General features: G+C 42.9%; 1 protein-coding gene across 1 annotated transcript in view; it reads right to left on the bottom strand.

Annotated features, from left to right (window-relative positions):
* LOC124802602 (protein turtle-like) overlaps window positions 1–15,932 on the bottom strand; it is an 888,421-nt gene that overhangs the window by 218,404 nt on the left and 654,085 nt on the right. Inside the window, exon 5 of the mRNA XM_047263481.1 lies at window positions 7,859–7,980. Within this exon, the coding sequence (XP_047119437.1) occupies window positions 7,859–7,980 (122 nt within the window). The remainder of the gene's footprint in view (window positions 1–7,858; window positions 7,981–15,932) is intronic.

Below are 15,932 nucleotides of genomic sequence, written 5' to 3'. Positions count from 1 at the left end.
GACCAATTGTCTGAGCCGAATATGGGGTTCTAAAATTTTTGTACTGTGAACTGTTCACGCACAGAAGCAGAGTCGTCATCTGCTAACATCGATAGTTACCCTATTCCCGTCAAGCTCACTCCTAATATACACGTGTAACAAGAAGATATGGCCAAACATTCCGGAAACATTCCTCATACATAGATGAATGAAATGTGTTATACGGATATGAGTCCGGAAACGCTTTATGTCCGTGTTAGAACTCATTTAATTCTTTGGTTTTAACGTGATTAGATTGTAAATTTTCATTATCAGCACGTTTGGGGTGTCGAGAATCCCCTCGAAATTTACAGTCACACCATCAACAAAGATTTTCTGTCAACATTGGGGCTGGCGTTGTTGGTGACTGTTAGGCTCTACGGTAGCCATCCGTCCCGATATATCGGGAGCTTCATCTGTGTGGACCTTCTTTTCCCGATATCCCACCAAGACTCAATTTTGTCCTGATTTTGCAAAATACTGTTACGAGCTTGACTCAAGTACTGGAGCAAAGCCGTTGTTAGCGCAACATGTAAATGCAGCCTCAGTTAGTTTTATTTATGTCAACCAGTTTTAGTTGATAAGGTCATCTCACAGATGGCGTTGCATGTTGCCTTTAGATCTAGCGCCATCATTCGAGATGATACCAGACTTATCAAGTAGCACGGGGCGGAACTATTTAAGCAGCGCTAAGCGGAGCAATCGGGCAGTTTCCATTTGGATAGCGATGTGATAAGACGATTAACGTAATACGAACAACGAGCGCAAGTTAGTAATGTTTCAAGTTAATCATCTTGATGTTGAAGCTCTTTTGTCTGTGTTTGCTATAAAATAACAAATGTTTTGAGTGGGGTACACCTTTAGCAAAAAACAATTTTTTTCCAGAAATGTTTCATTGCAGTTTCAGCATCATCAGTGGTTTTTTTATTATTATCGCTTCTTACCACATGGTGTAGTTTTCCTGTTGTATTACGTTTTTACAGTGACTGTTTTTCTTTACAGTTTTTGACCTGCAAGGTTTCTTATTTCGTCATCTTCTTCATTGTCAAGTTCTATGTGTTGAATTGTCACAGTCACTGTTTACCAGGTGGTACAGTCACTGTATAAACATAACACAGCAGGAAACTACACCATGCGGTAAGAAGTCATAATAATAAAAAAACCTTTGATGATGCTGCAACTGCAGTGAAACATTTCAGGGACAAACCTGTGTTTTTGCTAAAGCTGGACCTCACTCAAAACATATGTTAAAGTTTCAGGTGTTTCCCAGCTAGTAAACAGTGACAGTAACAACTCAATACATACAACTTGACAATGAAGAAGATGACGAAAAAAGAAACCTTGCAGGTGACAAACTGTAAAGAAAAACAGTCACTGTAAAAACGTAACACAGCAGGAAAACCACACCATGTGGTAAGAAGCCATAATAATAATAAAAAAAACCACTGGTGATGCTGCAACTGCAGTGAAACATTTCTGAGACAAAAAACAAAATTGTGTTTTGCTAAAGGCGGACCTCACTCAAAACATATGTTAAAGTTTCAGGTGTTTACTGCGAGTATATAGGGCGTGAAGTGTATAGTGATTTGTACTTCGTTGACTGAAGTGTAGACTGTTTAACGTCTAACAAACGTATCATACTTACGAAAATGCCTAAGAGTGGAAAGATAAAAGGCCACTTTTCGGATGATTACATAAAAGAGTGGTTTTGTCAAAAAAGGACGTACGGATCAGGAAGCGTTGTGTGAGGTTTGTAGCTGTTTCATCTCAGTAACTCTGGAAGCTAAGGATAAAGTGAGGCTTCACTTTTCTACGTAGAATCATACAAAGCCGGCCGCGGTGGTCTAGCGGTTCTAGGGGCGCAGTCCGGAACCGCGCGACTGCTACGGTCGCAGGTTCGGATCCTGCCTCGGGCATGGATGTGTGTGAAGTCCTTAGGTTAGTTAGGTTTAAGTAGTTCTAAGTTCTTGGGGACTGATGAACACAGTAGTTAAGTCCCATAGTGCTCAGAGCCATTTGAACCATTTTTTGAATCATACAAATAGACGGATGGTAGCATCGACATCAAAGCCTATTCCTACATTCATGATAAAAGAAGATACCCAGGAGTAATTTCTAGTTGCTGCTGCAGAAGTAACAACAGCATATAAAGTTGTCAAGCATCATCAGTCCAACCCGGCCCAGAGTCAATCCTCTGTGCTCGGGTTCGATTCCCAGCTGGGTCGAGGAATTTTCTCCGCCCAGGGACTGGGTGTTGTGCTGCCCTTATCATCATCCTATCATCCTCATCGACTGCAGGTAGCCGAAGTGGCGTCAGATTGAAAGACCAGCACCCAGCGAACGGTCTGCCCGACAGGGGGCCCCAGCCATACGATTAAATAAATAAGTCCTTCAGTTCTCTTGACTGCACCGTAACACTGAATGCCGCAATGTATCCTGACTTCGAGGTCGCGGCACAGCAGCCTACAGCCAGCACCAAAGATACAGCTATCGTTAAAAATGTTCTCGCACCACACGTCGTGTCCGAATGCATAAAACAATTGCAAGAAGTTTAATTTTACGGTATAGGCAGCGACATATTGAACCACAAGGCTGGAAAGATGTTTCCTTTAGTTGTGCAATACTTTACTGAAACTAAGGGATTCCAACAGAAGCTGTTGAAGTTTGATTCGCTGAGTAAGGAAACGTGAAAAGAAACTGCAAAGTTTTGTCGAGATACTTTAAGACAACCGCAAATTTCATTAGATTAATTACCGTACTCCCTTTTTGTGGATTCATTACCAACTTCGGAGGCCTTCATCAGCGCGGCCAGTGGAGTGAGTTTCACCAAATTAAAAAAGAATTAGGAAGAAATGTAAAAAGAACTGGATGCCCTAACTGTATTCTCCGCACTACTATATCAAGCTCTGCTGGAGTCTTAGCTCTCGACACTGAAACAATCGTCATGAAAATATTTAATTATTTTTCAGCATACACGATAAGGACAGAGAAGCTGAAAAAGTTCTGTCAATCATGAGACTCATCTGTCTCATTCAAAAACAAGATTTGACTGTCGTTAATGCGCGCAGGTGAGAGAATTCTTAAGCTTTGGATTCTATGCCGAAGACAAGCGACCTAAAATAATTTCAGGTTTTTTTCAATAGTCCGATCATTAAAATTTACTTCATGTTTCTGCAATCAAACTTGGCTGGAAAGAAATATAAAAAGCATGAAGAAGAATAAAGTCATGATAAGTGAAATAAGACATACACTATGTGATTAAAAGTATCCGGACATCTTCAAAAACATACGTTTTTCATATTAGGTGCATTTTGCTGCCAGGTACTTCTTATCAGCGACCTCGGTAGTCATTAGACATCGTGAGAGAGCAGAATGGGGAGCTCAGCAGAACTCACGGACTTCGAACGTACTCAGGTGATTGGGTGTCACTTGTGTCATACGTCTGTACCCGAGATTTCCACACTCCTAAAAACCCCTAGGTCCACTGTTCCCGATGTGATAGTGAAGTGGAGACGTTGAAGGACACGTAAGCACAAAAACGTGCAGGCCAACCTCGTCTGTTGACTGATAGAGTCTGCCGACAGTTGAAGAGGGTCGTAATGTGTAATAGGCAGACATCTATCCACACCATCACACAGGAATTCCAAACTGCATCAGGATCCACTGCAAGTACCATGACAGTTAGGGGGAAGGTGAGAAAACTTCGAATTCATGTCGAGCGGCAGCTCATAAGGCACACATCACGCCGGTAAATGCCGACAGACGCCTCGCTTTGTGCAAGGAGCGTAAACATTGGACGATTAAACTCTGGGAAAACGTTGTGTGGAGTGACGAATAACGGTACACAATGTGGCGATCCGATGGCAGGGTGTGGGTATGGCAAATGCCCAGTGAAATTCATCTGCCAGCGTGTGTACTGTCAACAGTAAAATTCGGAGGCGGTGGTGTTATGGTGTGGTCGTGTTTTTCATGGAGGGGGCTTGAACCCCTTGTTGTTTTGCGTGGCACTATCACAGCACAGGCCTACAATGATGTTTTAAGCGCCTTCTTGCTTCGCACTGTTGATGAGCAATTCGAGGATGGCGATTGCATCTTTCAGCACTATCGAGCACCTGTTCATAATGCACGGCCTTTGGCGTTGTGGTTACGCGGCAATAACATCCCTGTAATTGACTGGCCTGCACAGAGAACCTGAGCTGAATCATATAGTGCACATTTGGGATATTTTGGAATGCCGACTTCGTGCCAGGTCTTACCAACCGACATCGATGCCTCTCCTCAGTGCAGCACTCCGTGAAGAATGGGCAGCCATTGCCCAAGAAACCTTGCAGCACGTGATTGAACACATGCCTGCGAGAGTGGAAGCTATCGTCAAGGCAAAGGGTGGGCGAATACCGTATTGAATTCCACCGATGGAGGGCTCCACGAACTTGTAAGTCATTTTCAGTCAGGTGTCCAGATATCTTTGATCACATATTGTATATTAATCGACACTCAAAGATGTCTAAATAAAAGGAACAATGCCAGTTTTATTGGCATGCAAAAAAAGATGAATTCGAACAAATGAAAGAATGAGAACCTTAACCAAGAAATAATTAATTTGATTTCGAAATTTTAGGAAGAGTCAAAAGCTTTCTATAAAATAGCATTTGATTACTTTGACAAACGGGCTATTTCTTTTAATAAATATCATGTAGTTAATTAGATGACACTATCTGAAACCCCAGATTGGGTGATGATTGCAAACACTATTGTATACCTGACTAAAAGTGGTGTGAGCCGGCCGATGTGACCAAGCGGTTCTAGGCGCGTCAGTCAGGAACCGCGCGACCGCTACGGTCGTAGGTTCGAATCCTGCCTCGGGCATAGAAGTGTGTGATGTCCTTAGGTTAGTTAGGCTTAAGTAGTTCTAAGTGTAGGGGACTGATGACCTCAGATGTTAAGTCCCATAGTGCTCAGAGCCATTTGAACCATTTGAAAAAGTGGTGTGAAGATTTCAGGCGACAATTGTTTTCAAGAATATATGTATCTGAAGTGCTTATTAGAAACTAAGCGTGACTCAAAAGAATGGAAGAAAGGTGGATTTACTTCCTTTCGGAAACCGAAAATCCTGAACGCAAATGCCAACTGCTAAAGTTATGCGAATGTGTGTACTGTATTTGTTGTGGCGTAACAAGACAGCTACGCCACACTGAAGTAGCCGAAAGGCACGCGTAATCTCTCTTAGGCTAGATAGAGGTCTGAAACAGGATACGTAATAAGTGGTAACAAGAAAAGTACGTAGCTGTTTTAATACTTAACTTTTAATCGTCCTTGTTGTATACATCGTCTTGATGAGACATTTCATACGATAACTATCAAACTATGTAAGGCTAATGGCGCCTTGCTAGGTCGTAGCCATGGACTTAGCTGAAGGCTATTCTAACTATCTCTCGGCAAATGAGAGAAAGGCTTCGTCAGTGTAGTCGCTAGCAAAGTCGTCGTACAACTGGGGCGAGTGCTAGTCCGTATCTCGAGACCTGCCTTGTGGTGGCGCTCGGTCTGCGATCACACAGTGGCGACACGCGGGTCCGACATGTACTAAATGGACCGCGGCCGATTTAAGCTACCACCTAGCAAGTGTGGTGTCTGGCGGTGACACCACAGTATTACCGCACACAACGACTCTGTGGAAAGAGTTTTTGGCTGATGTCGGCCCAGTGGAGTAATGAAAGTAGTCGACTGCTGCCAGAGACTGCGGAATCATTCTTACAGTGCCAGTTTCACTGCAAGCTCACTTATATGGAGTTTTATAAATATGTAAAAGGGAAATATGACTTGGGAAATAAGACTTGCTGGAAAAGGTGAAACATGACCTGCCAGCTACTTAAGCGCAACAAGTTTCATGTAAGTGTGTTATATATGAAAAGCAATTATATTAAATAAATTTTCTTTAATTTCTACACCCCCATCTCAGAATATCCCGACGAGGTTCCAGCTGAAAATGGCAACCCCATTAGGGCCTGAAGTTTTTCCACCCAGGCTCAAAGGAGAAAGTTACGATGGTTTCTGAGAGAATACTCTACCTAGTCTGATGGAATATATGTCTTTACGAGTGTGACAAAATATGTACTTCATGCACGATGGAGTTCCTCCCCACCTCACTGTTTAATGTTAGTAGGCTTCTAAATAACGGATTCCGTGTCCGATGTATAAATAAAGGTGGACCAATTCCTTGTCCACCACGCTCTCCTGACCTAAACCCACTAGACCTTTCTTTGTGGAGGCATTTGAAAGCTCTTGTGTACGGAACCCCGGTACAAGATGTATAGAGTCTTCGTGCTAGCACAGTGGAAGGCAGTGAAACAATACGCAATTCTACAGGGATACTTCACGGCGTCAGGGATTTAATACGACGGTGGCTTGATTGTTGTATCCTTGCTAGCGGAGGGCATATTGAACATTTCATTTAGGAAAGCGTTTCATACTGTGCTCATAAGTTTTTTGTTGTGTATTTCCCATGATTAATATGATAATGAAGGGAAGTAGAGCTTGCCTTGGTTTGCAGAAATTTTAAGAGGACCTGGTATGTTTCCTATTATTGCTCTCCACAAGAGAGACGAAATATCTGAAAGCAGAAAGGTTTTGCAATACATGGACAAAGAAAACCCACACTATGCACAAATAACAACGTAAATAGAAAAGTCATATCTTTTTAATGAGCAAACTAACTTTCAATGTACTTTCATACTTAGAAAGAAAACAAAATAGAAAGGTGAAGTGAAACAACCCAATTTATAGCCTTCTGAAGATTGTTTGACATGTTTGTAAGTGTAAATTTTTCTGAGGGGATGCACGTAGGTGTTCTGAAATGTTTGGAAGACACATTTCATATTCGTCCAGTTATCAGGAGTGTGAAGAATTTACCATACGACCTTTGTAAAGGACATCCACTGGCGAATTTTGCTTTGACCATTAGTAAACTCTATTATCATTGCTTCTACCTGCGTTCTTGTTATTATATTTTGAATTTTTCGTGAAAAATATGGTCCCTCATAACCTCACTTTACCTTTCTGGTGCCAAGCTGCACAGCAAACAGCTCTCACAAAGAGGCAGTTTTGGAGCTGAAGTGTAAACGAAAACGACCACCCGTGACAAGACGCGATTCACAGTACAAAAATAAACTCGCGGGGATGCTGCAGTAGACTAACTTGTCACTAATAGCTGATGCAGACAGAAAAGTCGTTCGTGCAAAACGGGCTTCATAAAAATTAGTGGTGATGTGAACGAATTGCCACTAAGATGAAGTCTCGTTAGTAAGACATGGAAAAGTAGGGTTTTACAGCTGTGCAGTTTGTAGAACGTGAAACTAAATCTTTGGAAACCACTGTCTTCTTGGAGAGAAAGCATAAAAATAGAGCAGAACGTCATTTTTGATCATTTAGAGAGACTGTACGACGATCATGCAGGGAATGCGGTATTCATAGTGGTGGAAATCGCATTTCTGCGTTGGGGAGCAGAGAAAGAAGTAAGATGGAAATGATGAGAGGCTCGAAGTATTTAAAGGCAGACAGAATCATCTCGTAGTCTTAATTTGGGAGAAAAAGTGCGTCTCACTGCTCACATTTGCGCGCTCTTCAAGGCTGCTGCTCCTGAAAGAGACACATTGCATGCTGCAAAGTTTGGTGTATTTCAGAGTCAAAAGACACTCGGTGATTTGTCATGTTTCGCTGCCAACATGCCAACTCTGTCCCACTGCAACGCATGCATCCTTTTACAAGAAAAAACTGGTGTTTTCTTTTTTTAAAATTTTCGAACGAGAGAAATAGAACAGAGTTTTTGGCCTACCGTTTCGCCTACCTTCTTCTCCCACTGCAACACGTAGGGCACGGGATGATCGCCCGGGAACTCAACGTGGCAGTTGAACACCACAGATTCTCCCAAGATGGCGGTGATGTGCACTGCATCTTGGAAGCAAAGGCCTGTGGACAAAAGTACGGTGCTTTACAACGATCCATGTAGTGCCGTGTACCTGCTTATTATTTAAAGTACAGGCGTTGTTGATCTATTCTCCGAAGACCACAGTACACTTTTCTGAATCTGAATATAATAAAGGCGCCATTAGCATGGATTCGTGATGCAACATATTTCTACACTTTTGTATTACACTACTGGCCATTAAAATTGCTACACCAAGAAGAAATGCAGATGATAAACGGGTATTCATTGGGCAAATATATTATACTAGAACTGACATGTGATTACATTTTCACGCAATTTGGGTGCATAGATCCTGCGAAATCAGTACCCAGAACAACCACCTCTGGCCACGGCCTTGATACGCGTGGGCATTGAGTCAAACAGAGCTTGGATGGCGTGTACAGGTACAGCTGCCCATGCAGCTTCAACACAATACCACAATTCATCGAGAGTAGCGACTGGCGTGTTGTGACGAGCCAGTTGCTCGGCCACCATTGACCACACGTTTTCAATTGGTGAGAGATCTGAAGAATATGCTGGCCAGGGCAGCAGTCGAACATTTTCTGTATCCAAATGGCCCGCACAGGACGTGCGCCAGTATGGCGATGAAGAATACACGCTTCCAATGTGTGTTCACCGCGATGTCGCCAAACACGGATGCGACCATCATGATGCTGTAAACAGAACCTGGATTCATCCGAAAAAATGACGTTTTGCCATTCGTGCACCCATGTTCGTCGTTGAGTATACCATCGCAGGCGCTCCTGTCTGTGATACAGCGTCAAAGGTAACCGCAGCCATGGTCTCCGAGCTGATAGTCCATACTGCTGCAAACGTCGTCGAACTGTTCATGCAGATGGCTGTTGTCTTGCAAACGTCCCCATCTGTTGGCTCAGGGATCGAGACGTGGCTGCAGGATCCGTTACAGCCATGCGGATAAGATGCCTGTCATCTCGACTGCTAGTGATACGAGGCCGTTGGGATCCAGCAGGGCATTCTGCATTACCCTGCTGAACCCACCGATTCCATATTCTGCTAACAGTCATTGGATCTCGACCAATGCGAGTAGCAATATCGCGATACGATAAACCGCAATCGCGATAGGCTACAATCCGCCCTTTATCAAAGTCGGAAACGTCATGGTACGCATTTCTCCTCCTTACACGAGGCATCACAACAACGTTTCACCAGACAACGCCGGTCAATTGCTGTTTGTGTATGAGAAATCGGTTGGAAACTTTCCTCATGTCAGCACTTGTAGGTGTCACCACCGGCGCCAACCTTGTGTGAATGCTCTGAAAAGCTCATCATTTGCTTATCACAGCATCTTCTTCCTGTCGGTTAAACTTCGCGTCTGTAGCACGTCATCTTCGGGGTGTAGCAATTTTAATGGCCAGTAGTGTAGCACGATAATAACATGTAAGTATTGTAAATAATAATATAGTTATAAATTACATGAATTACAAGCACAGCGTTTACAGTCTTTTTTAACGGTTCTGGCCAGATGCTAGGTCTTTAATTCTAAGTTCAGCATCCGTCAGTGTTTCCTGTTTTTCGTCGACCTTTTGGTTGAAGATAGTCATGAATTTATATTAACGTAGCCTATAAGCTGTTATCCTTTCCTTTCTCCATGTGTACTCATTATTCTCTCTGATGGATCTCTTGTCGAGGATTCTGTTGTCGGTCCATTGTACCAGACAATACAAACAATACTTTTCCTCTTTTTTTTCTACATCTGCATCACGTTCTTTAAACGGCCCTGGTAGAGTGCACACATTTCAGATGCTTGGTTACATATTTAAACTATGTGCCTGACGCCCGCCCTGCGGATGAGTGTAGAAGTCCGGTGTGCCAGCCAGCCTGTGGATGGTTTTTAGTCGGTTTTCCATCTAGCTCGGCGAATGCGGGCTGGCTCCCCCTATTCCGCCTTAGCTACACTATGACGGCGATTGTTGCGCAAACACCGTTTCTACGTACGCATACACCATAATTACTTTACCACGCAAACATTCGTCTGGTGTGTAACCTGGGTTCGGTGTGGGTGGACTGCTGTGGCCTGCTGTGGGGTTGTGAACCACTGAGGGCTACGGCGGGTCGAAGCCGCTCCATTGTTTCTAGGTCCCCGGTTTAATACAATACAATACAATACAATGTGCCAGACCGAATCCAACCTCAGATTTCTTTCCGCTGGAGAAGCTCTAACAGTAGTTGGAGCAGTCATCGCTATCAAACGGTAACGATACCTGTCCAAATATCAAACCAGCACACGCTATTAATTTGCCAGAAAGGTTCAGCAATGCATTATCTTGTAGAAGGTGAGAGATTTATTTTACTAAGCTGTTAACTAGGTTGGTAGCGCACAATCCGAGTTGCAGGTTGCCGATAAATTGGCTTCAGGGGAAACAATAAATTGTTTTTCAAAATTCTGTATAGTTATTGGACAAATTTAAAAATTTCAAATGCTGTCATAAGCTACTCATGCCGAGGAATAATCTTACGGTAGAGGTTTGACACGATAATAAAAACATTAAAGTTAGAAACTGTGTATAAGTCTTGAATCAGTGTAATTGAAGCGCGCAAATTACCAAGATTATATTCATCTACTATTTGAAAATCAGAGCTCTTAGCGACTTCCAATAACTTTTACACATACAATAATTTCGAATAAAACAGTTGAACTTTCGACAGCTGTCGCTGCCATCGGCATCAGGAGTTGAAATCACCAACTGCCGGAGCTGACGAAAGCGCCAGTGTTTTATTCGAAAGCGAAATGATTTTACTGAAACATGCCACCGCGAAAGACTCCGAGGACACAAACCTTTACACATAATTTCAAAATTTTACGCAACTTTTTGTCGCTGCCAATTCTCCCCCCTCCCCCTCCCTAAATCATTAAAGGAAAAAAAGTTACTGTTCATGCAGTAAAACTTCAGCATCATATATGACGTTTTAATTTATTATTTTCTTACTACCAACCTTATTCGCAATACATTTTTCAGACAGTACCCACATATTCTACTGAATGTACAGGCAAAATTAAGTCATTATAGGACACATACTTCGGGAGATATGACGTTATAAACGTTTAATTGCGTGCAAAACTATATTTTTCTTAATGCGTAGACTACCAGCGGGATGTATCTGTCCCACAATAGGTTATTAGAGAACCAATTGGAATTTGTTGCATGTTATTGCTATGTATGAGTCCCACTGGTAAAGGAATGCCTCCTTATGATTAGCAAAATTATTATATTTACAGAATGCACGTGTAGGTTGTGCTGCCCTAAAGTTTCATTGTTAACCCTCGTCTCCGTATTGTCACATCGAACTGATTCGCACCTGCAATAGGCAACCCAATAAAGCAGATTCGCAAAGCGGGATGCCTTCCTGGACACGTCTCGTCAACGACTTGCTCTCACGAATTGACACTTGCCACGTCACAAACGAAGCCCATATTGGACACCCGTAAGGTGGATTACACACTTCGAGGTGTATGCTGTTCACTGATGTATGTCTGTTTTCAGTATGTCTTGCAGATTTTGCGAGGCGCCTTCTGAAACCTTGGAGGTACTTATGAATAATATTGTACGTTGTAATGGTTCTTTATTTACGTGACCATTACGGCACTCCAGCCCTAGTTCTCGTTACCAGTAATATCTTACTACTTTTCTGCGAAGTAACAGACATATTTTTGTGACAATATTCACATTTGGTTTTATTAATGTATAGGTACTCCGATGTATTGATATATTACAGTGATATGGTTCTTGTGTGTATTCATTTCTGTGAGACTGTCATAATCTTTGACTTACTTGTAACCGTTTTAGCGCGAATGCGCACAGAGCAGTCTTTTTTTTACTTTGCAGAAGTTAAGTTGTTATTTCGCTTTGTAAAAGAACAGTCATTTCTTGTGTTTGGTTAAAGTGGAAATTAAATATATGAAGATTGATACAAAACTGTTTTCTTGATGATGTGACAATACAGAAGGAACAAGAAGTTCGATAAAAATGTGGATCGTGAACACCAAGTCAAAAATTATTTCTACTATACCATAGTTCTGATCCGGGATTGTTTGATCATTAAGAATATCCTGAAAAACGCATTTGTTAGGTCTTCAAATATTGCTAAAATACAGATGTGGACCTTCTAGCAGTCAAAGTGGAATCACCCTAGAATCAACAAGATGAGCCATAACAACGTCGACGAAATCTACGTGGGAATCCATTCAAGATAAGTGCCAAAATTAATGACTTTATTTACAATGACTTCATTATTTCCATTCTGGCGATACCATCCACAGTCAATAACTTTTTTGTTGCTCGATAAAGCGAAGATATGCTGCGTGAGCAACATTATTAATCTGATTTCTAACCTACTTTGCAAGTGATGGTATTGTTAGAACGTCCACCCTCCCTCCGACCCCAACCCCCGTGGAAAACGAAACGACGGGAAGTATTCTTTTAGTATTGTTACTTCTGACTTGTCCGCAGCTCGTGGTCGAGCGGTAACGGTCTCGCTTCCCACGCCCGGTTCAAATGGTTCAAATGGCTCTGAGCACTATGGGACTCAACTGCTGTGGTCATAAGTCCCCTAGAACTTAGAACTACTTAAACCTAACTAACCTACGAACAGCACACAACACCCAGCCATCACGAGGCAGAGAGAATCCCTGACACCGCCGGGAATCGAACCCGGGAACCCGGGCCCCACGCCCGGGTTCCCGGGTTAGATTCCCGACGGGGTCAGGGATTTTCTCTGCCTCGTGATGACTGGGTGTTGTGTGATGTCCTTAGGTTAATTAGGTTTAAGTAGTTCTAAGTTCTAGGGGACTGATGACCATAGATGTTAAGTCTCATAGTGCTCAGAGCTATTTAAATGGCTCTGAGCACTATGGGACTCAACATCTGTGGTCATAAGTCCCCTAGAACTTAGAACTACTTAAACCTAACTAACCTAAGGACATCACACACATCCATGCCCGAGGCAGGATTCGAACCTGCGACCGTAGCAGTCGCGCGGTTCCTGACTGAGCGCCTAGAACCGCTAGACCACCGCGGCCGGCTTCAGAGCTATTTGAACCATTTGAACTTCTGACTAAGATAGTAGTTAAAATAACCATACATTAATGTTTTTGAAATGAAGTTGGTAGTCGAAGGGTTAATACGGAGCGCAGGTTACCCTGTCCACACTCATTCAGTATTTGGTACTGAGTGCACTTGACGACTTTCAACAGACTGTAAACGCACTTTCAAACTTTTCCTAAACTTTTTCTCGATTATCTGCTTAACGTCAAGTATTTAACACATTAACCCATTCGTAAAGTAATCATATGTTTGAAGCTGTTTTATACGTGTAAGTTCGATTCTTTAAAGAAACGGGGATGGCGGCTTTACTTGTTATTTTTATGTTGGCCACATACATGTACATTAACTTGAACGATTCTCCAGCCACTAAGTGGAGCGATAACAAACGCAGCGTTGTCCCACTGAAGAGGCCGCGATAAGTATCTGTGGCACGCGACACATGCGTCACGCAGCACAGATACACTAATGCCGCTTTCTGTAATTAAGGCCGTAATTGCGTGATCCTAACATATTCTGGTCTCCATTTATCATCAAACCCCTTTGCCTTCCAGCAGCAGTCAACTGGGAAATTATGTCTGCCACAAAGAAAGAACGAGGCAAAAATTTAAAGAAAAGCTGCACAATCGGTAAAACGTTTGTCTAGTCACCAAGTGAGCCGACTGACATACTCTGAGTGTCGAAAAAGTCACAGGAAGGCACTGGAAGTGATTGCAAAATGTGAACTTTCACGGCACACTTATTAAAATATTCTGGGCTATTATATCGTGGTCGGGTGAATTTGCTGTTGAAACGCAACGTTTCGTCTCCTTCTGCGGAGACATCTTCACAGAGGGTTGTAGCTTTTTCTAAAGTCCGATGCACTCTGGCTCACGCTGAATCGAGGTGGAGGTGAAACTCATATAAGCCTTTCCGATAAACCGAACTGGGTTCACTGCTGGGACACTTGGAGTGTGTGTGTGTGTGTATTGCGTATCGAACCGGGGACCTAGAAACGACGGAGAGGCTTCGTCCCGCTGTAGCCCTCAGTGGTTCACAACAGGCCACAGCAGTCCACCCGCACCGAATCCAGGGTTGTTGTGCGGTTCGGCTCCCAGTGGATCCCCTCCCCTCCCCCCCCCCCCCCCCCCCCCGGGAACGTCTCATACCAGCCAGACGAGTGTAGCCCCAAATGTGTGCGTGGTAGAGTAATTATGGTGTACGCGTACGTGGAGACAGTGTTTGCCGACGTAGTATAGCTGAGGCGGAATAAGGGTAACCAGCCCGCGTTCGCCGAGACAGATGGAAAACCACCTTAAAAACCATCTACAGACTGGCCGGCACGCGTTCCCACTCTGGAAGCAGCGCGTTGGACCGGGCGGCTAGCCGGACGGGCGACACTATGAATACTGCAAATTTATCGATACATCATCTCGTTTTCCTATTGGATGATATAAAGTCTTCCATATTTGTTTCAGTTTCACAGTACACAGAAGGTGGTTTGATCACACTGTGATCCTGATTACAACTTCTTGTGTGTATTGTACACTTTGATTTGTATTGTATATATGTTGCTCGTATTCTCCTTGATTTTTGCTTGCATACGTAATATTGGGTGGAGTATTCGTATATGATACCATTTTTGTTTTTGTTGCGCAGAAAACGCAAGGTGGTTCCGTTGCACAGTATTCTGTGGACTCATGTGTACGTTCCTGTTTACGAATTCGTGTGAGCACTGCTCGATTTAAATGAACTGTATATTGCTCATATTCTGTTTTGTTTTTGTTTGCATCAATTTTTTATATTTTCTCGCACTTAATGGAGAACTCCATGTCAGCAGGTTTTGCCAGAATTGGTATTCAACTTTATATCTTGCCACGGAAAGCGTATGTAATTCTGCTTTGAATGGTGTTCTTCTTGCCACTGAGTACGCTTTGTAGTGTCAGTGACAATATTCATAGATATTGTACCAGGTACATTGATTTATACTAAAATATATTGCTTGTAGTATCTGTTAATAGCGTTTAAAGACGTTTGCATTACAACGGTTGCATTTTTAGTATTTGCAAGAGAGGCTGCCCTTGTCACTGACACTACAAAGCATACTCATTGGCAAGAAACACCATTCAAAGGAGAATTACGTGCTCATTCCGTGACAGGGTTAATAAAGTTGAATACGAATTCTGACAAAAATATCAACATTGAGTTCCCCATTAAGTGTGAGAAAAATACGAAATTGGATGCGCAATGAAAAAAAAAATAGAATATATGAAATATACTTACAATGCACTTAAATCGAGCAGTTCGCACAAGGATTCGTAAGCAAGAACACATACATGAGTGCTCAGAATACCATGCGACGAGACCAGCTTCTGTTTTATGTGAAACAAATCCAAATATCGAATCATTTGCTCTAACAAATACTACGGATGCGAGCAGAATACAAACATAATACAGAACATATTTACAATTGAATTCTAAGAGTACAATACACACAAGAACTCATAATCAGGAACACAGTGTGATGAAATCAAGTTCCGTGTAATGTGATGTCAGATGATTGTTAGGTTTCGACATGCGCCGAAGCGCAACGAAGAGAGGCGTGTTCGCCACGGAAAACTCAATTGGCAGACGTTGCAAGAGAGATGTTTCGCATTACGGAGAGTGTTACTGTGCAAATTTCGAGGCAACACATTTCATGAAGAGTAGGACACACATTATTTCCTCCCACAAACATCTCACGTTATGATCACGACGAGAAAATTCGAGAAACACAGAGGCTTACCGACAATCATTCTTCCAATTCACCGTTCGCGTGCGGGACAAGCCGTGGAGGGAGGGGGGGGGGGGGGGGGGGGGGGGAGGAGTAGACAGACGTACCCTCTGCGACACAC

The sequence above is a fragment of the Schistocerca piceifrons genome, chromosome 6, assembly GCF_021461385.2.
Source record: "Schistocerca piceifrons isolate TAMUIC-IGC-003096 chromosome 6, iqSchPice1.1, whole genome shotgun sequence".
NCBI lineage: Eukaryota > Metazoa > Arthropoda > Insecta > Orthoptera > Acrididae > Schistocerca > Schistocerca piceifrons.
This window is presented reverse-complemented; position numbering and strand designations above follow the sequence as displayed.